This window comes from Lepisosteus oculatus, chromosome 23 (assembly GCF_040954835.1).
Source record: "Lepisosteus oculatus isolate fLepOcu1 chromosome 23, fLepOcu1.hap2, whole genome shotgun sequence".
Taxonomy (NCBI): domain Eukaryota; kingdom Metazoa; phylum Chordata; class Actinopteri; order Semionotiformes; family Lepisosteidae; genus Lepisosteus; species Lepisosteus oculatus.
The window spans coordinates 3,759,929-3,786,582 of record NC_090718.1 but is presented as its reverse complement, the minus strand read 5'-3'; the positions used below and the strand labels follow the sequence as shown (position 1 = coordinate 3,786,582).

The 26,654-nt window shown below is 48.7% G+C and overlaps 1 protein-coding gene across 1 annotated transcript; it reads right to left on the bottom strand.

Moving 5' to 3' along the window:
* Positions 1–733: 733 nt before the first annotated feature.
* On the bottom strand, positions 734–25,271 carry tnfrsf1a (tumor necrosis factor receptor superfamily, member 1a). The gene is made up of 12 exons (XM_069182370.1): positions 24,193–25,271; positions 20,528–20,594; positions 10,988–11,121; positions 9,435–9,567; positions 8,514–8,642; positions 6,991–7,137; positions 6,698–6,779; positions 5,694–5,776; positions 4,881–5,012; positions 4,637–4,677; positions 4,376–4,487; positions 734–3,876 (listed from the first exon to the last, which is right to left on the bottom strand). Exons 1-12 carry the CDS (start codon positions 24,613–24,615, stop codon positions 3,572–3,574), a joined length of 1,788 nt encoding a protein of 595 aa, XP_069038471.1. The 5' UTR covers positions 24,616–25,271; the 3' UTR covers positions 734–3,571.
* Between the last annotated feature and the right edge of the window lie 1,383 nt (positions 25,272–26,654).

Sequence of the window (26,654 nt, the reverse complement as noted above, 5' to 3'; positions counted from 1 at the left end):
TCAGGATCTCTTGTAGACTCGGTGCTTCCTGTTAGGACCCTGCTCAGTCTGGGAAACAGATGTACAAAGCGTCCTAATGCAGTCTGTGTGCACCTGGTCTTTCCGTGAATATCCCTTTCCCCTCTCAGGTCTTCATCGGTCTCACTCTCTTCCTCTCTCAACTTCTGTTCCTCCTTACCCACACTGGCCTTCTCCCTCCTGGTCCTTATTTCCCATTGCTGGTGTGCTCTTGCCTGTTTCTTGTCTACTTTCTCCCTCTTCCTCACTGATCACTCCTTCTCTCACTTCCTGCCTCCTCGTAACCCCTCTCTCTCTCTCCTTTCTTTGGGGGCAGTGCAGTGGTTCTGTGGCGGAGGATCTGCGCCTGTGGCTGGAAGGTTGCCGGTTCGTATCCCGCGGCCGGCAGAGGAATCCTACTCCGTTGGGCCCCCTGAACAAGGCCCTTCACCCCAACTGCTCCAGGGGCACCGTATACATGGCTGACCCTGCGCTCTGACCCCAAGTCTGTGTGTCTCATGGAGAGCAAGCTGGGGTCTGCGAAAAGACAAATCCCTAATGCAAGAAATTGTATAGGGCCAATAAAGTGATCTGATCTTAATCTTTTCCTCGACCGTTCACAGCTTCTACAAGCAGCAGTAAGTTAACAGAATGACTGACGGAACAATTAACTGAACGATCCTACGGGCACCGGTGCCGCCCATCGCTCACCCATCGTGGATAAAGAAACCTCGCCTTTTCGAAGGAAGTTTTTTATTTTCCAGAAGAACAAATGAAAAAATAAATCTCTCTATAAAAAAAAAGATTACAAATGAAGTGCGACAGTGCTCCCCCACTGGGATCACATACCAACACGAAGCGACTGGACGGCCGCCGAGGGAAAGAATTTATCCGGATACAGTGCTGCTGATGCAAGCCGAACACCCAGGCAGAAGCCCCCGACTCTGTCAATGTGGACATAACCTCCCGAAAACCAGGGACAGGAGTCACAGGTTCTCAGCCTGGAGTTCTGGGCTGTGTTCTGAACTGCACTGCTCCTGCAGATCTCAGCCATCGGGCCTCCTGGAGCGCCAACAATCTGCCAGCCCCCGGCCGTTGTCATCTGTACGGTCCAAGAACCGACAGGACACAATTCTTTGCACCAAAACCGCCACCAATCACTCCTTTAACACCACACACTAAAGACACTGTAGGAGCACCAAAGAATTCCTAATGCTGGTTAGAATGATTTTGTTTAAAAAGATCATTTAGAAATGTTAATCATTTGGATGCACTTGCCCATAGAGGAAAGAACAGATTTTATGACTATGAAAAAGCCATTTAGAGTGTCAATTTGTTACCACACTAAAGGGCCTGACAGAAGATTGGACCCTGTGATAAAGGGTGTCTACAAGGCTAGATGGTGAAACATTCCCCACATAGAAATGGCATTTGGCTCCACTGACACAGTAGCCACTAGGGGGCACTGTGATGTTAAAATTGATTACTGCACTAGTCAGACTTCATGTAGAACATGGCGTACAATTTTAGTCACCACTGTGCCCAAAAGATCTTGCTGCTGCGAGATGAGCAACCAGGCCCGACACGTTCCTGGGAGTTTGTAGAATAGTCCTGCTCAGACGGGCTAAAGCAACTATGTCCTTTTCAATCGTGAACATTCACAATCCTCAAACGGCACCGATGAAGTCCTGCCAGGAACACAAGAGGAAACCAGGGGGAGTGCATGAAGATTGGAAAGCAGGACGCTCTACTTTACGCAAAGAGTAGTAGCTGTCTGGACCATGCTACCCAATAGTGATGCGTGGGTTGACTCGCACCCATGGGCAGATGCGGGTTCACCCGCAGGTGGGGCAGGTTCGGGTTCAAGCTATGTTGAACCCAGGGCAGGAAACAAACGTGGGGGTCCTGGTGCTGTGAGTCATTTCGTCACCCTTTAAACAGCAGCAAAAACTTTTGAGCAGCCTGATCCACTGACACCCCTGACAGGCCCAGCCAGTCACGCTGCCCGACTTCGGCTCCAAAGTGAGGTCTGGGCTACAATCATAATCAGGAATAATGCTAAGTGACAAAAAAAAAGAACTAATGGCTTTTGACATGTAATGCATACTTTCGTATACTGTACAACCTGCTCTCCGAGAACCAAATCATTTAAAACATAATTCTAGACCAGTGTCTCTCAACCTGATCTGTCCCACAGCACATAAATCTCAAACTTTCTCTGCACAGCACCCTTGTCCCAAGTGTCAGTGGCCTGAGCACTTTATTATTAATGCTATAAACCAGACTATTTGCAGGGCTTAATGTGAGCTGGTCTCAAAGTGCACAGTTCCTTATCCTGGCAGAAATGGAGGACAGAGACCCCAGAAGCTCTTGCTCAGCTTCTCTGGGCTTGGTTTCTGTGTTGGTCCATTTGGAAGGACATTTAAAACGGAAGGGCAGCCAGCACGACTTTGCACAAAGGGTGGTGGGAGTCTGGGACAGGCTGCCCAGTCCTGTGTTGAAACCACTGCCTTGACACAACTTAATGAGTTCCCCAGCTCGATTAACTACCATCTACCAAGATGGGCCAAATATCCATTGGTAACCCTCCTTTGTTCCTATGTGACTGCATCCATTCGTGTCTGGAGGCGGATTGGTTGAGAAACACTGTTTGAGGTCTTTAATCTCACTGGCCAGCTCTGAAAGAGAGTGTTTAAGGAGAACCAATTGCAGTGGAAGACGTGGATCTCTAATACGCGGATAAGTGCTTGAAGAAGGTCCACTAAATAATACTGGAATAGCCATATTTTTTAGGGGGGGGAGGAAAGCAGGTTGTAAATTTTACAGGCTCAAAGTCTCAACCCCCCACCCCACCCCCCACCAAAAGCACCACCAACACCTCACCCCTTCACCCCATTTTCCCAGTGCTCCCCCCCACCCCACCCCGCCCAGATCAACCTTCTTCTTCCTCCATTAGGCATGCCGTGTGGGTGCACAGAACGTCCGAGCTGTGGCCACGGCCATGCCGTGATGTTTAAGCCTGGTCCGTTTCGTGCCTGGTGATGTGCCGCTGCCCTCCTCTCGCCATGCCAGAGACAGACAGCCGCTCGAAACGGGGCGGGGTGAGGGGGACTCTCCATTGTTCCAAAGGACCCGCCTGCACGAGAGACGTCCGCAGCCTCGGCTGGTTCCAATGTGTGGCTGGCAACGCGTGCCCTGCCCCAACAGGATCACCACCCTCTCCCGATTCCGACGGATGACATCAAGCAATCCGACCGCATGTCCTGACATGAAGTAAGTCCATGTGTGAGAAAGCAATAAAGATAAAAAAATAATCCCTGGGACTTTCAAACAGTTTCTCTGTTCAGTGCTCTGGACAGGTCATATATTGATATATATAGGTTCTATCTACACATTACATATACCTGTAGTAGAAGAATACTCTGCATGTTGTAAATTAGGCATGACTTGCAATATAAACTGAAGATGTGCTTATGCTCATGACGTTTAATTTGCTTCCCTCTCTTCCTCTGTTTCTCCCTAGCTGAGCTCTCCTGCCCCCTGCTCCTCCATGCTCTAAACCTGTTGGCCCTGTCTACTCCAGGCTGATGTTATACCGCTGGTCCAGCTGCTCAGCACAGCCCCCCAGGCCCATCTCGCGCAGGGTCTGCAAGAGGGAGAGCGCGAGGGGGCGTGGCAGCGGGAGGGAGGGGGACAGGCCGCCCCCCCCTCCCCCTGCCCTGCTCCACAGCTGGATCATGTAGTACTGGGCCTCGCTGTACACGCGGTTGTCCCGCTCCGCCCTCTCGATCTCCCGCTCCGAGACGCCCAGCCGGCGAATGAGCTCCTTCCATCGGGAGACGGGCACCACTTCCATCACAGAGTACAGGAACTGAGAGACTGGGAGAGAGAGACATCGAGAAGTGAGATTACTGATATACACAGAGAAAACATGATTAACACAAAAGAGGTAATATACACATAGACCCTAGAGACATTCCTCACACACAGAGATTAATACAGACCCTAATATAGACCCTAGAGACACACCTCACACACAGAGACTAATACAGACCCTAGAGACACACCTCACACACAGAGACTAATACAGACCCTAATATAGACCCTAGAGACACTCCTCACACACAGAGATTAATACAGACCCAAGAGACACTCCTCACACACAGAGATTAATACAGACCCTAATATAGACCCTAGAGACACACCTCACACACAGAGATTAATTGTCGATTAATTGCCCTATATATTATATATATGGGCCCTATCTATTAATATAGACCTCTATGATTAAAGATTCTAATGTAGACCCTAAAGATGAACCTGCCACAGACTATTACAAACCCTACTATAGATCCAAAGAGATAATAGAGAAACCTACTGTTAATTGTACGTGGAACACAATCTGGCAGCTCAGGCTGTTTGTGCTGCGGTGGGAATGGACCGAACACAGGATCACAATTTCTCAGGGAAGCGGTTGGTGAAGGGAGAAGCTAGCGAATACAGAGATCAGCATAAAAAACATTATTATTGGTTTATTGTAAATTAAAACCACTGGATCGCTTTATAGGTGCTGTACGTAAACATATTTTAAAGGTGCAATGATTTGAAAGGAAAAGATACGTAGTAATACAATACCTACCTCTGAGTTCTGAGATGTAGTGCTCTGAATGCATGTATTTCCTGAAAAATTGAAAACTGATATTAATAATATTAAGGCAAGAACCACAAAGAATGTCATTGAAAGGCACACACACACACATACAGGAGCACCTTGGATAATTACATAATCACAGTGGTACAGGGAGCTCACAGGTAGGGGTCACCTTTTTGCCTGGCCATAGTAGACCAGTGGCACAGACACAAGAAAGGCAGGCAAGCGTTACCTGTGTAGTATGAACTCGCTCTGCTCCTCCTGATCCTTTTATGGATTCTTCTACCACCAACTACAACTACGGCACAAGCCATAGCGACCGCCAGACTGATTGCAATGGTTTGCCACCAGTTGTTAGGGATCTCTAGAAATGGAAGAGAGAGGACAGGTCATTAAAAATCCCAGGGTGTTTCTCGAACAGAGTAGGGGTGTTACCCCGGTGTCCTGTCCAAATTTCCCCCTGGCCTTTCCCAGTCATGGCCTCCTAATAATCCCCATCTCTGAACTGGCTTCATCACTCTGCTCTCCTCCCCACTGAGAGCTGGTGTGTGGGGAGTGTACTGGCGCACTATGGCTGCCGTCGCATCAACCAGGCAGATTCTGCACATCGGTGGTGGTAGTGGGATTCCCCAATACCTGTAAAGCTCTTTGAGTGGAGTGTCCAGAAAAGCACTATGCAAGTGTAAGGAATTATTATTATTATTAATATTATTATTCATATTATTATTAAGAACAGAGCTAGAACAGAGAAGGAAAAAGAGAAAGGGAGACTTCAGCAGCTCCAGAGGAGTGGGTGTGAGAAATGAACTAGGGAAGGAGCTCTTCGGTAAACTGAATCTGGGGAGCCTTCTCTACCTGGCATAACTTCCAGATCGTTGAATGGTTGACCACATGTAAACTCTTATAATCATTATCATCATAATTATTATTATCATTATTATTATTATTATTAACAGAGACGCACACCAACAGTTTGAATGCTAAAAGAATCAATGCACTACAGAAACACAGGTCCAGAGAGGAAGTGCAGCTCACACAGTCTCACCTGGTGGAGGTGCAACCTTCATGGGTTCTCTAGGGGTAGTGGATGTAGGGCACAGGTGGCTGCACTCCTTGCGACTGTTACACCTTAACAAATAACATGAAGATCACTGCATGTTGCCAGCCCAGATTCTCTTTTTGTTCATCTACCTGCTTTCGGTCCCGTCATAAACAGTCATCAAGCCCCTGCTCTCCTCTTCCAAACAATTGAATTCTGTTTATAGCAAAAGGAGCCAAAAGGATTCATGGGACACAGCTAAAGTAAGATTAATACAGATCAGTGCTCAGTCAGATCAGTGTGTGTTTTGATCTCTGTTGACAGGCACGTCAATACCACTGGAGTTACGACATGCCTTCTTTCACAACACTATTAGGTGCTCATACGATTTCTGCATCTGCACCTTTCGAGCAGTTTTAAACACTAAAGATGACCAAGAGTCACATTTCATGCAAAACAAAAATGAAAGATCATTAAAGATTTGGGGGCTTGGAGGAGGCTGCAGTGTCACACTGTAGTGTGGTGTTGCAGTGTGTAATCCTATCCAGTGCAAGATGGTGTTGCAGTGTGTAATCCTATCCAGTGTGAGATGGTGTTGCAGTGTGTAATCCTATCCAGTGTGAGATGGTGTTGCAGTGTGTAATCCTATCCAGTGTGAGATGGTGTTGCAGTGTGTAATCCTATCCAGTGTGAGATGGTGTTGCAGTGTGTAACCCTATCCACTGTGTGATGGTTAACCAGTGTGTAATCCTATCCAGTTTATGAAGGTGTTGCAGTGGGTAATCCTACCCAGTGTGTGTGTAGGACCCTGTGATGGTGTTGCAGTGTGTAACCCTATCCAGTGTGAGATGGTGTTGCAGTGTGTAACCCTACCCAGTGTGAGATGGTGTTGCAGTGTGTAACCCTACCCAGTGTGAGATGGTGTTGCAGTGTGTAACCCTACCCAGTGTGTGATGGTGTTGCAGTGTGTAGCCCTGCAGTGTTTAAGCCTGCAATGCCGTCTTACTCACTCAACACAAGGTACACAGCTCCCATTGCTGGCGAGGTAATAAGACTCCAGACACTCACACACTGCGTTAGCATCATGGGTGCCTGAAAAACACACACACTTTTACTAAAAAGCTGTTACACATTTACAACTGCCACAGTATTATAGTACTGACACTATGCTAGGTAGCGGTGCACTGATTACACTACAACTATGCTATTGCTACACATGCATTGTGCACCACACACAGCTCATTCGAACCTTTCAGGCACACACACAAGCTGTTCTCTACCCCTCACTCTCGCGGTCTCTTACAGGGTGTTTTTTCTCGGAATCCAGGACCACACTGTGCGCAGGGCTTGCATATCCTTGTGTAGGGCGAGATGTGATCGACGTACAATCCCGGCCGGCAGCGGCACTCCCGGTTCTTCTCGGCCCGACAGGGCGACGCCTCCATCTCATCTAACAACACACAACAGGCGTTTGTGCCGAGGAAGGAAGCAGCAACTTTCCTCAGGCTGAGAAACGACACAGCTCTCCTTCCTTTCTTTCTTACCAAAAACCCAAACACACATTGAAAATCTACCTCTACCATACATGTCAAAAGCTCACTCCCCATAATTTCTATCCCTTTATTTCATTCTCTTGATACAGATTTTTGCACATAACCTGTTACCTTTCTGTGGTTTTGCACATTGCCTGTTGTTGTTTTTTTGCTCATTGCCTGTTGTCTCCGTCTTTCTTTTGCTACACAATTGTATTGTTGTTGTTGTTGTTGTTGTTTTTTCTCTTTGTACTACTTACAGTATGTCCGAGAGCTAGCTAAATAGCATTTCGTTATACCATATACCTGTATATGAGTGTAATGACAACAAACGCGAACTTGAACTTGAATAACAGTCGTGGAATTAATGCATCTCCAGGGCTTGGGGGCTCCCGACCAATTACAGGGAAAAGAGGATGGGGATATTTTTTTATTCTCAGCCATTCGATCTTTCATCAGGTGCTCAGGACACCTCCTGCAGACAGCTAGTCATTGGAAAATTGCTGGGACGAAACAATTATTTACGAAGTGTAGTAGAGTAGGTTTAGGGAGCTGATGATAAGAAATAGAGGATCAATACGGGGCCCCTGTTTTTAACCTTTCAGCTTCCAAGAACTATTTTTGAAAACCCCAAAAACTAGATCGGCACTTATCCGCCTGCACCTGATGCCCTGTTGCATACATTTCAGTGATCTTGAGCCCCGATCGTGTCAGTGACAGTCATGAGCTCGATTAGTAATGTAACACTTCACACCTGCTCGGTCATAAACCATACTGTCAGGGCGTCCCGTTCGGCCAGTGGGATAACCTGGTCATCAACAGCCATCGTGCCCTGTGTGACTAAATCCTTGTAGAGGTCTTAATGCACATGCCATGATCACATCTAAACCTTCATTCATTACTAGAGAGGGCCTGGGCTTGTACTCTTGATTACAAAAACTTCCTGAAGATCACCGAATATATAGAGCATTACAGCAAGATGCACTCTGGGTGTCTTCTTATGGGCACTCTGGAAAATGGCCCTTGAATTAAAGCTCGTTTCGAACCTCTGACGCGCTACGTTGCCACCTCTTGTGCCCCCCTTCCCAGGCAAACTTTCTCGAGCCACGAGTCCAGAGCAGAACCAATGAGGAGACCGGTGAGAAACCGCGATCCAGAAACACAAAGGACAACCGAGCGCATGAGAGTTTCGCACGGACAATCGGGGGCACCCTTTTTTGATTGGCCAAGGCATCGAGCGCTTCGGCCCGGAAAAAGGCGCCCGCTGAGCCGGGATCCCCGGGCTGAGACTCACCCGATTCACACTTTCGACATCTGATGCACTTCGTGGCAGCGTTGCTCAGCTCCAGGTAGGTGCCGTTGCTGCAGGGTTCGCACGTCGTCCTCAAGCCCGCCCCCGCGCAAGCCTTCGTCATCCGGAACCCTGAGAGACCGGGGAGGAGGAGGCGGGCTTAACAGATACCGCCGACAGACTCGGCTCACTGGCGCCACAAATCGGATATGTGCCGCAGAGAGACTTGCAGAGGGATACAGTAGTGAACAGAACAGGCGACACCAAGGGGTGTGAGGGCTGGGAAAGAGCTGCCCGACCGTTCATTAATGCTAATCCCCCATCTAGGTGGATTAGCATTAACGCTAATCCACCTAGATGGATGCTGAAGAAGGTAGAAGGTGGATGCTGCACATTGGTGGTGGTGGAGGGGAGTCCCCATTACCTGTAAAGCGCTTTGAGTGGAGTGTCCAGAAAAGCGCTATATAAATGTAAGCAATTATTAATTATTATTATTATTATTATTATCTACGACCTGAAAGAAGGTGATGGGCAAGACACGGCCCCAACTAACAAAACAGGCTGAATGGTCTTCGTAACTCTTACACGATAGTATAGCGAGTTGCAAGAAGTTATGATTTAGAATTGTACTCGGCAAAACTTTTAAGCTGAATTTTACTTACTAGACAGATAACCTAAAAATAACCTAGGATACAAATTTTGATGTTAAGAGGATCAAGCGAACAATCAGGTCAACGCAGAAGAAGGAAAGCTCACGCCCGGAGAAGGCTCCAGGGCCGAAACGTTGCGTTCTGTCTTCCTTTTTTTCCCCCAGCAGGGAATAAACCTATCACTTGTTCCTCCGCAGCTCCCCCGCCTGAGCCACTGCTCTTAGGATGCTGGGAATCGAGGAGAGCGATACCGTCGAGAGGCTGCGCGGCTTACCTGGGTGGCACCGGTTGCAGCAGTAGCCCCGGTGTGCAAACTCATCGGCGCTGCAGGTCGCGGACTGGTTGGCGGGAGGGTCCCTCCCACCCGGCGGGATGCCCCAGGTCAGCGAGCGGGAGAGCAAACAGCTCTACGGAAACAATGGCCGCCATCGCGTTAAGAGAACAGGGAGGGGGAAAAGCCCCCCCAGAAAATGAGCTTTTCCCATGGGGATTTATTTTAGAGGAGAAGTATAGGTAGTGTAACGGTAGTGTAATATGGGCAGGGAGAAACGTGTGTGTGTGTCTGTGTGTGTGTGCACTGTTGCATGTCTAGGACTACTGATTTTTCATGTGGGTTTATTTTATGTTGAGTGTCACTTTTCGGAGTTTTGAACGGTAATCCCAAAGACACATTTTCACCCTCCTGGACGGCTGATAAGGTTATATCTTCAATCTCATGTTAATATGGCGACACAGATAGACTGCCTGCACACCGCCATGCGTTGGCTGTCTTGTGTTTTAATTATCCTCCACCTCTCAGGAGCCCCCCCTCCCCTGATGTCTCTCTAAACTGTGGAAATCAGGGGCTGCCCTTGCTTAGTCCCCTCCCTGCCTGTCTGTCTGACCCACTGCACCCTGATATTATGATGTGACCCCTCTCACTTTTCCCCCTGCCAACTCCCCACCAGTGTCCCCCAAGGACCAGTGCTAGGACCTCATCTGTTTTCTCCTAGTTCCCATTCTCCCAGTGCTCCAAGCTCACCACTTGGCTTCTCCTAGCACTCCCGCGCTGATGAAATGCTCTGGGCTCTTTTCCCTTTGCATGCGCACAGCATGGACATTTCGCCACGGATACCAAACTGCACATCAGCCATCTCCCCCTGGGTAGTAATCATGAACGATTCATTGCATTGATATAGCACTTTTCATTCCAACCGATCACAAAGCGCTTGGCACGCACAAAGACTGGAGAGGAGGGGGACCTACTTCATCCACCCCTGAGGTGTGGTCCCACCTGAGTGACGCCCAGCAGCCATTCTGCACCAGAAGATCATGGGGAGGAGTGAGAAATTGCTTCAGCACGGGGATTAAAGAGGATAATTAGATTGCATTAATTTCCCAGAGTGCATCATAGCCAGGACACTGGGTTTAACACCCCCTGCGCTTACTGTAGGAAACTGCTGAGGAATTCTTGGATTTACAGCACCTCCTAGAGCACAGTGACCCTAATGACCCAAATGGGGAGGGGAAAGTCTGTTTCATGGGGAAGAGCACCACCTGCAGGTCTATCAACACTAGTTGTAGCAGCAGGTGGTTGCCCTTGGAGGTCTCCTATAACCAATACTGACCAGGCCCAGCCTTGCTTAGACCTCGAGATCTAACAGGGGTTCTAGGCCGATCTGAAGCGCTCTACCCCTCTGCCCAGTGTTGTCGCAGTGTTTTGAACTGAGTCGCCGTGGGTGAGGGTGTCGTCAGCTAAGGCAATACGAGTGTACGGAGAAAGAGAGGTGGTCTTTTACACATACAAGCGCAGGCAGCCCCAGACGCCACAACCCCCTTTGTCCTCACCAGGATCAGAAACGCCCAGCCTCCTGTTCTCCCTGGCGATCGGTCCATCGCCCCCCACCATCCACTCTGCACCCTCCTGCGCTGCCCGGCCTCACTCCGCCGGGACAGCCATCGAGGTCTCCAACGTGGGGGCCCTGAGGGGAGAAAGACATCACACACTCGTATGCATGGGATTCCTCGCCAACCAGTGCACTCCTCAACCCATCTAGGCACAGATCCATTCGTCCATTGCGTGGCTCAACCGGTCCTTCAATCCATCCGTCCCTGAGGCTTTTCCACAGCGAGTGTCGAACCTGATCTGCTCTAGCTTTGCTCTTTGCAGAGAGACAGACATAGGTGACATTTCAGGAACAACTGAAAGGCAGCAATAACTTTCTCACATTGTCAGGGCGTCCCATTCGGCCACTGGCCAAGCTAAAAGAGCAGGGATAACCAGGTCAACAACAAGCACCGAGCCCTGTGTGACTAAATCCTTGTAGAGGTCTTAATGCACATGCCATGATCACATCTAAACCTTCATTCATTCGTTACTAGAGAGGGCCTGGGCTTGTACTTTACCGATTACAAAAACTTCCTGAAGCTCACCGAATAAACTGTAGATCATTACAGCAAGATGCACTCTCTGTGTCTTCTTATGGGCACTCTGGAAAATGGCCCTTGAATTAAAGCTCATTTCTGACGCACTGCGCTGCCACCTCGTGCACTTCCTACCCAGGCAAACTTTCTCGAGCCACAAGTCCAGAGCAGAACCAATGAGGAAGACCGGTGACAAACCGCGAACACAAAGGACAATCAAGTCCACAGGCATGGACAATCAGGGCTTGGCTGGGATGTGGAGGCGGAGCCTGGATCAAAACGCACAGCGGTGTTGGCTGGAATCGAATGACTGCACCCTTTCGAGAAAGGGCTGGAGGAGATTCCTGGAAGCGATGGGCAACCACACAAACAAAGGAGAGAGCTGGGTTTGGGCAGAGCTGTTCTTGACTGGAGCCACTTCTGAAAGGCTGATGCTTCTTCTAATAGGGGTAAAGGAATCGGACTCCCATTTATGTGGCATCTGATCCGCTCCAGGTTTTGACGGAGCTGTCAGATCACTGGTGCCAGCTTTCTGGGTGAACTCAAGGAATCTCAATTTCAAAGCACATATTGCTGCATCAGGAGCAAAGGCACTTTGATTTAATACGTGTTGGGGAGATAACCTTAGGACTGCACACACACAGTGTTAATAAACAATTATAGCTGCACCCAGATCAGCTTATTTCGGCTAGTGTGTCCTTTAACAACTTTCCTGGAAGAAATTCTGACCATATAATTTGACCACTGGGTCAGAGACAGCGTCTGCTTGACACAACCACCAACGAGCCGCTTTCAAAGGAGATATACCGGTTAACTGTATCCCAGAAATGGATGTAGGACTCACAAGTTACATTTTGAGACGAGACTTGATTTATTCGAAAAGCTGGCGCCCCCGAATCACACTCCCACTGCAGAGAAGCCCGGGAGTTGTTCACTTCTCATGAAAAAAAAAAAACAGTTATTTTTTCCTAAGATAATCCTCAGAGGCTGTTTTCTGCCAAACGTTTTCGCACATCCGCTTACCACCTTAAAACCCACTCGTACAGTGGCATACCCGCTGTGCCACCCTAAAAAGCATTTTTTTTTTAAAGTTGTTTTCGAAACAGCGAGAGTTTCCATTGCCTTCACACGGAGACCGTCTCCTCGTCCCCAGCAGGACACGGGAATGGCAGCTCTTGGAATGCTTGTTTTTTTTGGGGGGGTACCATTTTCCATTCGCCTTTTCCGGCTTTGCTGTGCAATTACTGTAAGAGCACCTCGACAGGTCACAGCCGTTGAAAGTCAAGTTAAACGCCAGAGCGTGGAAGCACAGACCCACAGAAAAAGTAATATGCCCGACCTATCAAGTGTTAATTTTTTTGTCAATACTTTTTTTTAAATCACTCTTCCCCGTTTTGTTTTTCTAACCTGCTTCCGCAAAACTGGAGCCAAGTTATTTCACAATTAATGGCAGCTCACTCCCTCGCATACCGTCCATAGATGGACATACTCCCTCTGAAAGCCAAGTCCCAACTTTTTTAAACCCCTGCGCTGAAATAAACTGAACCATGTATCGCGGAAGAACTGACAAATACCACCGAAATAATAAGAAAACCCACTTAAGGCGAAACATTTTAAAGTCATTACTATGGGGGGGGACAACTCGTTACTGGAATTTCGACAATTCCCACAGTTACGTATTTGTAAAAAAAAAAAGTGAATTTTAAATATTTGCGTCTTCGAATTTTACCTCCGAGGTCTTGAAATCGTTGTCCTTCTGCTGTGATCACGGCAATACCTTCCCCTTTAGGCGTTCGTCGCACCAATCCTTCGCGGAAAAGTTATATTTCCGCTTCATATAGTTATTCAAAATCAAACCAAACCGAACAAACGCATCGGGGACTGCATCTTCGCGGGATCCGGACACCTTGAAGGTGGTTAGGAAGTATCTGCGGGAGAGCAGGTGACGCTGTTAGCCCAGAAATTGCTCCTAATCGATAGTTCTCTGCCTTTTCGGCTTTTAGTTCCTTTAAACGGAGCCCCGAGGCGCCTCTTTTCAGGAAATAGCCTGCTTCGCGTCACAGCTGCAGAAGAAATCTCGCCACCCAACCCAAGCGAAACCTTGTGGCAGCTGGTATCGGTGCTAGGGGGAGCTGTTCAGGCAGGCTTCGTGTGGGCGACGGTAAAATAGGGGCAATTGTTCTCATCATGACAAATCGGGCGAGTCATATCCCCCCTCTCTGGGTCTCGGCAAGGCACAAGGCGCGCTAGCAAGCCGCAAAGAGACAGCTACCCGGGGACCCGAATCAAGTAGTCAAAACGCTCAAAGGCCCCGCTGTCGTCAGAACCAACAGTGCAACACGAGCCAGAGGGCACGGGGAGGGACAACCTGAAAGTGCATTTAAGGCTGAGGACAGGAGACACGTCTTTACCCAAAGGGTGGCGGGGGAGTGGCGCCAGCGATGTTGTTGGAGCCCATTTTACTCGCTACCTTCAGGGATGGGCTGGGTGAGAGCCTCTGATCGATTAGGAGCCAAATGAGCCAGAGGAGGAGGAGAATGGGCCCTTCCTGTGCACTTCTTACGGTCTCCTTTCCAAAGCACAACAGATACAACTCGCCGCCGCTCCTCTTCAACGGGTATTCCAACGGAACTCGTTTCGTACTTCCAGCGGCCAACGCGTTTCCCTGGACCCGATTCCCCTTCCACCGGCTTTGCAGGACGCGTTACACCGACCGGAACAGGCACTGTGAGAGAAATGTTGCGCATCGTATTCAGCAACGCCATTTGCTCGTCGCAATTCATACCGGCCAGACGACTAACGTGAAACGTGAAACGTGAAACGTTCAGCTGCCGAAGTTAAGAGCCGGTAACTCCTTTTGCATTTAAAAAAAAAAAAGGCGCAAACCTCACCTTCGAGCTGAAAAGCATCGGTATATAGAGGCCGCTCGGACGCATCCCTGCTCTGGTACCGGCGCCCGTACGGTTAAGAATGGCTTCGCACCTCTAGCAGAAATCTCCAGCTCAAGGACGGGCCGCGCCCAAGGGCTTTCAGGATCAGAGAACCCCGCGATATCGAAGCTCGAACCCGTCAGAGACGCAAGACGACCGACCTCCAGCTCAACGACAGAGAGGCTTGACACCGACACGATAAATATACGCGAGCGTCGGGGGGCGCTCTAAGGTTTCAATGCGACAAAAAACAAAAAGCCCAGTTCTCCCGGATCTTCCCTGAGACCGACCCAGCTGTCCCCCCTCTACCTCCCGTCTCCCGAACGCGTGGGTGCGTGGGTGGGTGGGGGGAGTGTCCCGCTGCGCTCAGCACCTGTCCGAAAGAGACCAGCTGCGCAGCGACAAGGCAGACGGAGCGATTTTCCCATCTCGGATACCAGCACATCAATATTAAATCCAGTGGCATGACCTTCAATCCCTCTGGAAAGATCCACGGCCAAGAGGCACTGTGCTGGTAGAAATGATGTTAACGGCTTGATCTTTTTTTTTTCTTAATCCCCAAAACTTGTATTCATAAAAAAAAAAACCATGCGGGGAGCCTTCTCGTGTGCCAGCAACACGTTTGTGCACCTCGCAAAACAGACCCATTCCAGACTGCGTGTCCAAATCACATTCTAGCTTTTAACCTATAACGCGGTTTCACTCTCGGCTATCCATCTCTTTCAGGAAGAGAAATGCGTCTTCTATGGACCGCGCGTGGTGTTATTCTGTAGTGAGCACCGTGCTGTACTATCCAGTGAATCAAGAATAATGATAACTCCATTTTCCCATTACTTTAGCCAGGAGAGCGGTATACATGGTCGAGTTGGAGCCTATCCCAGCTCGCAATGGGCACCAAGCAGGGTACACAAAGACAGGCATTAAAGTGTGCCTGTCTTTGTGTACCCTGCTTGGTGTGCCCTGGAGACATTAGTCTCCAGAAGCTGGAGAAACTAACCCACAGGCATGTCTTTGTACTGTGGGGCAATACCAGAGCACCAGACCAGGAGGAAACCCACACGAACACAGGGAGAACATGCAAACTCCACACAGACAGCACCCCAGAAATAGGGCCTCGGCAATGGTCATCTCTGTGCCCAGCCTTGGCTATAATAATAATAATAATAATAATAATAATAATAATAATAATAATAATAATAATAATAATTGCTTACACTTACATAGACTTTTCTGGACACTCTACTCAAAGCACTTTACAGGTAATGGGAATCCCCTCCACCCCCACCAATAACAGGGCTCATCACTGTTCTCTTCATGTGTGCTGTGCCTGTTATGCGTATCATATCATCCAACATGTTCTTTTTTTATAATAAACAATTCAAAATAGTTACCTTTATTTTATATCGTGCAGTGAGGCGTTTCCCTATTGCTTTAAAAAGAATGCACAGAAAGCACCCCCAAGCTGGTGCGCCCTGCAATGAAACTAAAGGCCTAAGCAAGCACCGCGGTGAGGGCCATCCCCTCCTGGCGCGCGAGATACTCCCGGGGCCCAGGAGACGAGAGCAGCCTGGCAGAGGAAGTGAGACGACAGCCCACTGCAACACCGCAAGCCTGCGGTGATCTATGCAAATCAAGTTGAGAAACAAGCAGATTGAGAAAAGGCAGTAGCCGCAGTAGTACTCACGATGGCAGATCCAGTCCCTCAGTCTTTACAGGGCGAAAGGGTGATCGGGCAGAGAAGCTTGTACAGTCTCATCAGGACACAATGCCAATAAAGCCGTTTAGAAGTAGTAACTGAAGTCAGAACTGAATTCGTAGGCTTCGGTTCATGAGTACAAAGGTCAGTTTGCTGTCTGCACACGATAAGCAAACTCAACGGGTCACAGCGCAGGAAAAAGGGAACTGAGACGCCTAAATAAATACACACGATAAGGCTGGAGACGGCGAGAGATCACAGGGGAGCCCTTCAGCCAGCGATTAACCCGCGCGCTAGAAAAAGGAGACACAGTGGGAGAGCGGAGATCACAGAGAATCCCTCGGTGATCATCCCACACGCTAGAGAAAGGAGGGACAGTCACAGCCAGCTCTTTGCATCTGAATGGCGGAGGGGGAACGGAGAATGCCTGGGTCGTAAACCAAACAGAGCAGGAAATGAGGAGTGCAGAGATGAGAGAATTCCTCGGAAATGTAAACAATAGGACAAGAAACACAAGAGAGAGGCCTTTTTTGACTTTTCGCCCGTCAGGCTGCTCAGAGGACACAGTAGCTGCTGCAGGGCCTTTGAAGCTGTTCTTCATCTTCTGCCAGCTGGAGCACGACATCCTGATCATAATAAGATCAGATCACTTTATTAGCCCTATACAATTTCTTGCATTAAGAATTTGTCTTTTCGCAGACCCCAGCTTGCTGGCCCTGAGACACACAGACAGGGAGAGAGAAGCTGGGGGTCAGAGCGCAGGATCGGCCATTTATACGGCGCCCCTGGAGCAGCTGAGGTGAAGGCCCTTGCTCAGGGGCCCAACGGAGTAGGATTCCTCTGCCGGCCGCGGGATACGAGCCGGCAGCCTTCCAGCCACAGGCGCAGATCCTGAGCCACAGAGCCACCGCTCCGCCTCCTTAAAATGCACAAGGCCGACTCAAAGGGGGCGTCAGGGGGAGGCTAAGATCCCAATTCCCCGGGTACCAGTGTGTAACTGGTTGTGAGGTGCCGGGGTAGGGATGGCGTGAGCCAGTCAGGAACGTACCTGAGACTTCTGGGGAAACGGTGACTCTTCGGGGTTTGCAGCCGGATGGCCGAATCTCGCGGCAGTTAGCAATTCCGCACTGGGAGAATACGTCCATCCATTCCTTCTCTACCTGCTTTAACCAATACAGGGTCCCGGAGGAGCCCGAGCCTATTCCAGGCCAATCAGGGCAGGATACGCCCTGGATGGGACGCCAGTCAATCAAAGGACACAGACACAGATTAACCCACCAGCCTGTCTTTGGCCTGTGGGAGGAAACCAGAGCGCCCAGAGGAGACCCACCCAAGCACAAGGAGAAGACGCAAACTCCTCACTCCTCATTCCAGCCCAGGGTCTGGAACGGGGCCCAGAGTCCCAGCACTGCAAGGCAGCAATGATAACCAATTTCGCTGCCTTACCCCTCTCCTCTCAGTCTTACCCTTTTTCAGAAGAGCAAAGCCCAGTCCGATCAACATAGCCCAGACCACAGTGAAGGCTACCAGACCACACAGGGCCTTGCTGACGAAGCCAAATTTCAAAAGAGGTTCCTCAGAGGCGTACAGTTTTTTTTTCAGACGGAAAGTTACAACACTACATTGCACAGCTGGGAGCTAGCTGGTTTATCTTCTTGAAAAAGCTGCACTGAGAATCAGAGGAAATTGAAGTCTTTTAAAACGGTCTGCCGATGTGTTTCATCTTATCTGATTTCACACAAAACCTAAAATCCCACCCTACTACGCTTACCAATCACCAGTGAGAACAGGTGAGCAGTTTTAACCAGAAACCTGTCCGTGTCGCTGGAAGATCAATACTGTTCCCAGTTCTGCTGGAGCATCAGTTAGGGATCTGTAGCACAAATGCAGAAATGAAACTGTTCTGTTCTGCAGTGGACAATGTAAACGCTCAGGGAAAATGAATTGAAGGAAATTATCCTGATAGTTTATATTTGGCTCAACCCTGCTTCCTTTTCAACTTCCTGTAGACTAGCCCCAGAGACTCGTGACCAAACTAAAACAAAAAATACTGTACTGTTCCAGTTACAAACCACTAGACTAAAGTTCCTGCATTAGTTTAAGATCATTAATTTGGAACTACTGTACTGTGTAGCTGCACTGGTTTAAAATCACTGGATTGGAATTACTGAACTGTGTAACTGCACTGGTTTAACATCACTGGACTGGAATTACTGCACTGTGCAACTGCACTGGTTTAACATCACTGCACTGGAATTACGCAAAAAAAAACATTTCGCACAATACATTGCAAAAGGATTTCCTCTATTATTGAAAATTTGTGAATGTTTTCAGGTCTTCAACCCACATCTTATATTCAATAAAGGGAACCTGGGTGAACAAATAACACATTTGTGTTTACTTATTTCATGATTAAATGAACAAAGTTATCCAACAACTTTGGATTGGGTTACCTCAACCCAATTAAAGGGATAATTTGGAGTCAGCTGGTTGAACACAGCCAGGCGTGATTCTTGCCAGCCCTGCTAAATATAAACTTCACTTTTTTGACCCTTACATTCAGAGTCAGGGTGCCAGCACAAAGAATTCAACAAGCACATTCTGCTGCGATCAAAGGAAATTCCTGAAGAGATCAGAAAAAAAAGTCATTGATATCCATCAGTCTGGGAAGGGTTACAAAGTCGTTTCTAAGCCTCTGGGACTCCACCGAACCACAGTGAGAGACCATCTCCAAATGGAGAACACTTGGAACAGTAGTGAATCTTCCCAGGAGTGGTTGGCCTGCCAAAATTTCTCCAGAGGTGCAGCATAAAACCATCCAGGAAGTCACAAAGGCTCCTAAAAAACATCCAAAGAACTGCGGGCTTCTCTTGCCTCAGCTAAGGTCAACGTTCATGATTCCACCATCAGAAAGAGACTGGGCAAGATTAGGCTTCATGGGAGAGTAGTCACTGCTAATCAAGAAGAACATAAACGCTCGTCTCTCCTTGGCCAAGAAGCGCCTGCATGACCCCCAAGCCTTTTGGGAGAATGTTCTTTGGACAGATGAGTCAAAAGTGGAACGTTTTGGACGACATGAGTCCCATGACCTCTGGCGTAAAGCAAACACATCATACCCACAGTCAGACATGGTGGTAGGAGTGTGATGGTGTGGGGATGCTTTCCTGCCTCAGGACCTGGACGACTTGCCATAATTGAAGGCACCATGAACTCTGCTCTGTGTCAGAAAACTCTTAAGGAGAACGTCCGGTCATCTGTCCATGAGCTGAAGCTGAAGTGTAGTTGGGTCATGACAATGATCCAGAAGACAAAAGCAAGTCCACATCAGAATGGCTGACAAGAAGCCCAATGAAAGTTTTGGAGTGGCCTAGTCCAAGTCCACCCAATCGAGATGCTGTGGCGGGACCTGAAACGAGCAGTTCGTGCTGGAAAACCTAGCAATGTTTCTGAATTAAAGCACTTCTGCTTTGAGGACGAGTGAGACACAATTCCTCCACAGTAAATTGAAAGACTGATATTGAATTACAGGAAGCGAGTGCTTGCAGTGATTGCAGCGCAACCAGTTATCAAGTGTCAGGGGGCAATTACTTTTACACACGGGGGATAGGGGTGTTGGAAAACTTTGTTCATTAAATAAATGAAATAAGTTTTTTTTTTTAATTGTTCACTCACGCTCCCTTTGTCTAATATTAGATTTTGTCTCAAGATCTGAAAAAAGATCCAGTGTGACAAATATGCAATAACAGAGAAAAACGGGCAAATACTTTTTCACGGCACTGTGTATTTTGATGTGTTTGATACACATATTCCTTGATTTTAGAACCACAACGTTTTAATTTAAGAACGCCGAATCCAACAGACTTTACTGGGATTTGCTCTTTCCTGCTTCATTTCCTAATCTGGTAGGGATTTACCCAAGCCACCCCTAGAACTGGTCAACAAAAATTCAACTGAATAATGTCAATATTATAAGGAAACTCTAACAATGCAAACGGACTTGTCTGGGGTACAGATTAAGAGCTGTTGTCCAGACATCACCAGACTAACTCCATTTTGGACCACATGGAAACATAAATCTCAGTGACATCTTCTCTTTTATTAATTTCATTTTCCATCCTTTTTTACAGCGGTCTGTTTGTTGTGGGTTGGCTTTTCCATTGTTTCTCCTAAAAAAAGACAAAAAAGTCGATAAGGGCCTTTAACTCCATGTTAGAGATTTTGGGCTGCACGCACGCTATTAATTTTCTCTGTCTGATCAGTTCTTGTTTTGTCCTGTTCGGCCACTTGTCAACCTCTCTATCTGTGGATGAGTGAGACAGGTGGACTTTATTTTCATACCTTCCTTCATTTCTGCTACCTCCTCCTCTTCTCCTTCTGTCTCTTCTCTATTCTCTCTCCCTGTGTCCTGAAAAAGAGCACAGAGCAGTCTGAGACTCTCCAGGCTGGACTAGACTGGGAGCTGGATGAGGTCTTCACTGGGATTATAATCAGACTCCACTGACACTGACAGAGCAGTCTGAGACTCTCCAGGCTGGACTGGACTGACTGGACTGGGAGCTGGATTAGTTCATCACTGGGATTATAATCAGACTCACACTGACACTGACAGCAGTCTGAGACTCTCCAGGCTGGACTGGACTGACTGGACTGGGAGCTGGACTAGTTCATCACTGGGATTATAATCAGACTCCACTGACACTGACAGAGCAGTCTGAGACTCTCCAGGCTGGACTGGACTGACTGGACTGGGAGCTGGATTAGTTCATCACTGGGATTATAATCAGATTCTCACTCGCACTGACAGAGCAGTCTGGAGCAGTGCAGGCTGTACTGGATTGGTCTGACTTTACTATGATCCAGATTATTTATGAACTGAGATTAGAATCCGACTCCACCGACGCTGACAGAGCAGTCTGAGACTCCCCAGGCTGGACTGGACAGGACTGACTTTACTGTAAAATGGATTAAGCAACTGAGATTATCATCAGACACCCCCAGTGATACTGGACTCAGGAAAACACTCCTTCACTCGCTGATGACCTGCAAAACTGGCACATTACAAGGTGAGTCTGGCAAAACCCGAGAAGATCAGCTGTAATGACCAGAGCTTCCACCTGGAAAGATTTGACCTTTTGTCTAAGGGAGACACTCAATCTGCTATCTAGCGCACGTTGTTTTTATTTCACCAGACTTGTGAATGTGAGTGGCTGACTGGCTGTAGCAGACAGCAGCTACAGTAAAGAAGGGAACTTCAATGTCAAAAAACATATTTTTCACTTGAACCAATGACTGTGTTGGACTTTCTCTTCCACTCACCTATTTAAAAAAAAAAATCCTATTTCTATTTTTCATGCCGATGTGGCCACTAGGATATTTGCACCATTATGGATGTTTTTCATTTCTTGTATGTTTTCAGACGGCAGGAAGTGGGGGGGGGGAGCACTTAGCTGTTTCTACAGGAAAGAAGACAGGCAGCGCCGGAGCCGTCTGATCTCCAGCGGGCTGGAAATAATAAGTGGATCTGTGAGCCCACGGCAGATATCCAGAATTAATCCGCGTCATCTGGAATGTCTGCGCTCCGCCCCGGCTGTCTGGGCCGCTCTGTGTTTCTCGTTAAACGCGGAGCTGGGCGGATCTGTAATAAGCGCACGCGGCGAGCGAACCCCAGGGGCGCCGCTTCCTGGACATTGAGTGTGTCTATATATATGCAGGCCACATGGGCACACAGCAGCGCCACCCTGTGGACAGTCGGGCGCAGTGCCTTGCGAGCTTCAGCGTGCACGCAGGGACTAACTAGGGACTGTGCAATAATAATAATAATAATCATGGCTTACATTTATATAGCGCTTTTCTGGACACGCCACTCAAAGCGCTTTGGGATTTTTAATGACCACAGAGAATCAGGACCTCGGTTTTACGTCCCATCCGAAGGACGGCGCCTTTTTACAGTATAGTGTCCCCCGTCACTGTACTGGGGCATTTGGACCCACATAGACCTCAGGGTGAGCGCCCCCTACTGGCCCCACTAACACCTCTTCCAGCAGCAACCATAACTGCAAGGAGTGAGCTGGCCACAGGACAACAGGACAGAGGACTGTTCTGTGTGCAGCTGCCCTCCTGCTCATGTGTCCTCAGTTGCTACAGGCAGTGTATCTGAACTGAGCCACACTGGCCTCCTTCATGGCTAGATGTTAGGACCCTGGCCCGGCTTTCTGAGCCCAACACACAACACACCTATCTGGGGTTTCTTCTTCAGTACAGTTTCAGAAGGCAGCATTGCCACTTTCAAACAAGGACTGTTAAAACAGTGAAGAAAACTATCAGCTCCTTAACTGATCTTGACTATCCCTTGTCCAAAGATAACACCTCCAAATGGCAGAGATCCCCAAATTTTGGTTCCTTTTCCTAGGTGAAGAATGAGAGGAGAGCTCAAAAGATCCCTCATGGTGAAACTTGGGAGTCATGGTACTACATGCAAGAAATCGTGCAAAAAGAGATTTGAACCCGGCAGTACGGTGGCACAGCGGTCAGCAGTGCTCTGGCCCTGGGAATAATTCCACTCCTGGGGTACGGTCTGTGTGGAGTTTGCATGTTCTCCCTGTGCCTGTGTGGGTTTCCTGTGGGGGCTCCAGGTTCTTCCCACAGTTCAAAGATCGGCACCTGGGAAATCGGGTGTGTGTCCGTGTGTTCTGTGACGAACTGGCGTCCTGTCCGGGGTGTAGCCTGCCTTGCACCCATGGCTTGCTGGGATAGGCTCTGACTCTCTATGACTCCAATTAGAAAAAAGTGGTCAAAATATGGATGAATGGATGGATTTCCTTGGTACAGACTTTAAATACAGGTCTCCTTTTGTTATTCCCTATTGTATGTATTTGAAGTTGGTTTTGAATGTTAATAAGAACCTTATATTTGTTTTAAATGTTGTCTATTGGACTTTTCATACAAGTCAGAATTAATAAAGGCGTCTTTTAAACTTTTTTTCAGTGGTATCTACACCCTAAAACTTAATTGACCGTCGGGACCTCAAGGTAATGCCAAAAGACAAAGACATTAAACTGCAAGATGGAGGGCTCACGGGCGAGTTTGTCTCCGATGTGAATCGTGAGTCACCAACTACAAAAAGTTTCGACACTTGCATATGCGCACGATACCAAATTTGCTTTGCCTGAATGAGAAACAGAACTGCCGTAGTGCGTTTCACCTCGCACAAATAACCTTGTTTTTTTTTCTTTTACCGAACTCGAATGAGTAATGATTCTATGAAAGTATCTCTCACCAACGCCTGTAACTATTTCTGCCCTGCAAATCGACTCGTTGTTTTTTTTTTCTGTCAAAAAGCGCATTTCTCCAGGCTGAGCCCTTCAGACTAGCAGCACATAAATAGAACGAAAACCAGGCCGCGTGAAGAGTTAAGAGACTTGGTGTTCAGCCGAGACAAAGGTCGCATTCCTGAAGACTGACCTCTCAAGTCCAGTTATTTTCACCCCGTGGGCTGGCGTATTCCTTACCGATCGCGTCATAGACGAATTAACAGGTTGTTTCTCGCAGGATTAAGTGCTCTAAATCATGTGTTTAATCGCCCTCCTCCACCAAAAAAAAAAACTGGAAAAATCGCTGCGCTGTGAACTTTGTTGATGTCACGCGAGTGCGCAAATCTATCGATCAACTATGCCATGTCACACATAAAACACACACGCCTTCACTCTCTGTAAATAGCTGTTTTGTAACGCTAAATATCTAGCATTGGGAGATATTAGGGTGTTTTGTCTTCCCATTGTAAAAGTACTGTACGCCCCCGTGTTATGCAACACGACTGCTGTCTTCTCCAACCTTTCGTGACGTGAATATTCAACTACTGTTACGACTACGTGTGCGAACGTGCACTCCAGTAATGGCTTGCATGTAAAACACAAATTTCTTACTTGTGTGCGTGTGTGCGTGCTCGCTCTGAAAACTCCTCGTATTTCAAAACAATAGGATTGCGCGACCGGGGTAATACGCACTGGGAGAGCCGAGGGCTCGCCGTCGCTCTGCCTGCGGTACGGGACGAGGGAGACCCGGCTGGTGTGGAAGTTGAGGCGCCGCAGCTCCCGGCGGACGGTGCGGGCCGAGACCGCCTTGTCCTGCGCCTGGGCGGCGTTGAGGGAGTCGGTGATGGACGAGATGGTGAGGGAGGGCCGCTCGCACTCGCTCTCCACCAGCCGCGCCAGCCAGCGCCGGGCCTCTTCCGAGACCAGCCGCTTTCTCCCGCACCGCGACCGGTCCGTGCTCCTCTTCTGCGCCGTGCGCCAGTCCTTGAACACCCGGCAGACCGTGGTGCGGGACTTCAGGACCTTGCGGGCCGTCTGAGCTAGACTAGCCCCGCATAGCCTGGCTCCGACTATCATCCCTCTCTCGAATTCGGTCAGGTCCTTGTTCCGACCCATTGCACGGGCAGTGTTTCGTCTACCTGTGCACAAAATGCACCCTCTGCTACCAACACACCAACCGGCCAAAATATTAGGAACCCCACCCCTCCGCAAACCGGCTCCCGCTTCTGCCTTCAACAAGCGCGATTCCTGCAGGACGTGGCATGTTTATCACAAGCTTCAGAAATCTGTGCAGTCCTGCTGCTCTTGTGAGGAGAGGAAGCGTCGTGGAAGGCAATGGCGCGTCGGATTGAAATACACGTCGCACCGGACCCACCGGTTTCTCTGAAAGAGGAGTGAAATAGCGGGGAGGGGTCTGGCCAGGGACGGTCCCCCAGAGCGAATGACCTCGCACGGCCCGAGACAGACTCCCATCGCCTTCCCCGGCCGGAAAAAGAACCCAGATCTCAAATCCTATTGAAAACCAACGGGACGTGCAGTCCAATCTCACGCCCCATTACCCACAGACTCGTATTGCATTTCTCACACGCTCGCCTGGAGGTGGCGTAGTGACAGGAAGAGACCCTGCGGCAGTAGGGATACTGTGCTCCTGCAACTCGCGGAGGGACACGCTGCGTCGTTCGGCTGGTAGGGGGGTGAATCTGGCACTATAGTCCCCGGTCCTAATGCTTTGGTCGGTCCGCCCCAGTCTCATTGCCGAAAATGACCCCTTACCTCTAATAGATCGCACTTAAAGGAGCAGCGCCAGTGATGAACTGAAACATCACACGCGGGCAGAGACTTGACGCAACTTGTGTCTCTGCCCGCCTGCGCTGCTTCAGTTAATCTCTGGCGCTGCTCGTTTAAACCGAATGCCGACAGACCAGCTTGAAGGTGACATAGCGGGCAGGCGAGAGCAAAAAAAAAAAGGCACTAAGGCGCTGCTTTATGAGGGCGAAGACGCCCTGTCCCCGCCCCCTGCCTCTCTTAGTGCAATGTCAATGTAGTGCGGCGTTTCGTTAGTGTCTGAACGAACTTCCCCCCGCCCCTCCTGGATAAATCAGGGAATGAAGCGCTTCAGTGACTCCACCTGGGAGGGTTTGGATAACAGATCTGAAAGAGTTCAAATAATTCTGAAAAAAATATATTTATGTACTAGACTATGAGAGGTGCTAATAAGTGACATCTATCGCGGTATGGTGACGGGCTGATGGGCGCTGCTTGGTCCTGAATTTAATTAGATAAGATCAGATCACTTTATTGGCCCTATACAATTTCTTGCATGAGGAATTTGTCTTTTCGCAGACCCCAGCTTGCTCTCCATGAGACACACAGACAGGGAGAGAGAAGCTTGGGGTCAGAGCGCAGGGTCGGCCATTTATACGGCGCCCTTGGAGCAGCTGGGGTTCAGGGCCTTGCTCAGGGGCCCCAACGGAGTAGGATTCCTCTGCCGGCCGCGGGATACGAACAGGCAAACTTCCAGCCACAGGCGCAGATCTTTCGCCACCGCACCGGCTGGAGCTCCTTCTACATGGAGTCCGCACGTTCTCCTCTCGTCAAAGCGGGTGTGTTGGGGTTGTTACCGTTTCCTTCCGCTTTCTGAAGACCTAGTGGCTAGGTTAGTGCGTTGTTGTCCCTGTGTATTCTCTATGTTGAATTAACGTCCCTCCCAGGGAGAGCGGTGCTACCTGCCGTCCTGGGATTTCGGGAGAAGCCCGGGTTGTGGCGCCCCTCTCTGGGAATATGATCACGAGTTCTAGCTCACGAATAGACTGTTTTTATTTCAAGATTATGTGTGTGAGAATTGCGTATGCTGAGGATATACTGTACTGTTCAAAGCTTTCATTTATAGTCTGTGAGTTGAATTTAGACTGTTTCTAAACGAGAAATAAACGAAAACAAATCGAAGTCATCATGTAAAATAAAATACCGAAAGAATGATTTCTTCCAGAGCTTCTACGCTCTCGTTCTTCTTTGTACCAAATTATCGAACATTAAACATTCTTGTTCCATATTACTTCCAAAACGTTTTTCTTCCTAAACGCTTTTCGCTTATTTCTGTAAACTCCCGACCAGTGCAAAATTGGCGGGCAATGCGGTTTTTTTTTCTGAAAGGT

Bases quoted from the DNA above. Each gene is read 5' to 3' on its own strand.
- tnfrsf1a (XM_069182370.1), bottom strand. From the start codon at position 24,615: ATGGGTCGGAACAAGGACCTGACCGAATTCGAGAGAGGGATGATAGTC. The intron at 7,138-8,513 runs GTGAGTCTCAGC...GTGTGTTGTTAG, and splicing joins ATGTCGAAAGTGTGAATCGG to ATGAGATGGAGGCGTCGCCC. The intron at 6,780-6,990 runs GTAAGAGACCGC...TGTGTTTTTCAG, and splicing joins ATTCCGAGAAAAAACACCCT to GCACCCATGATGCTAACGCA.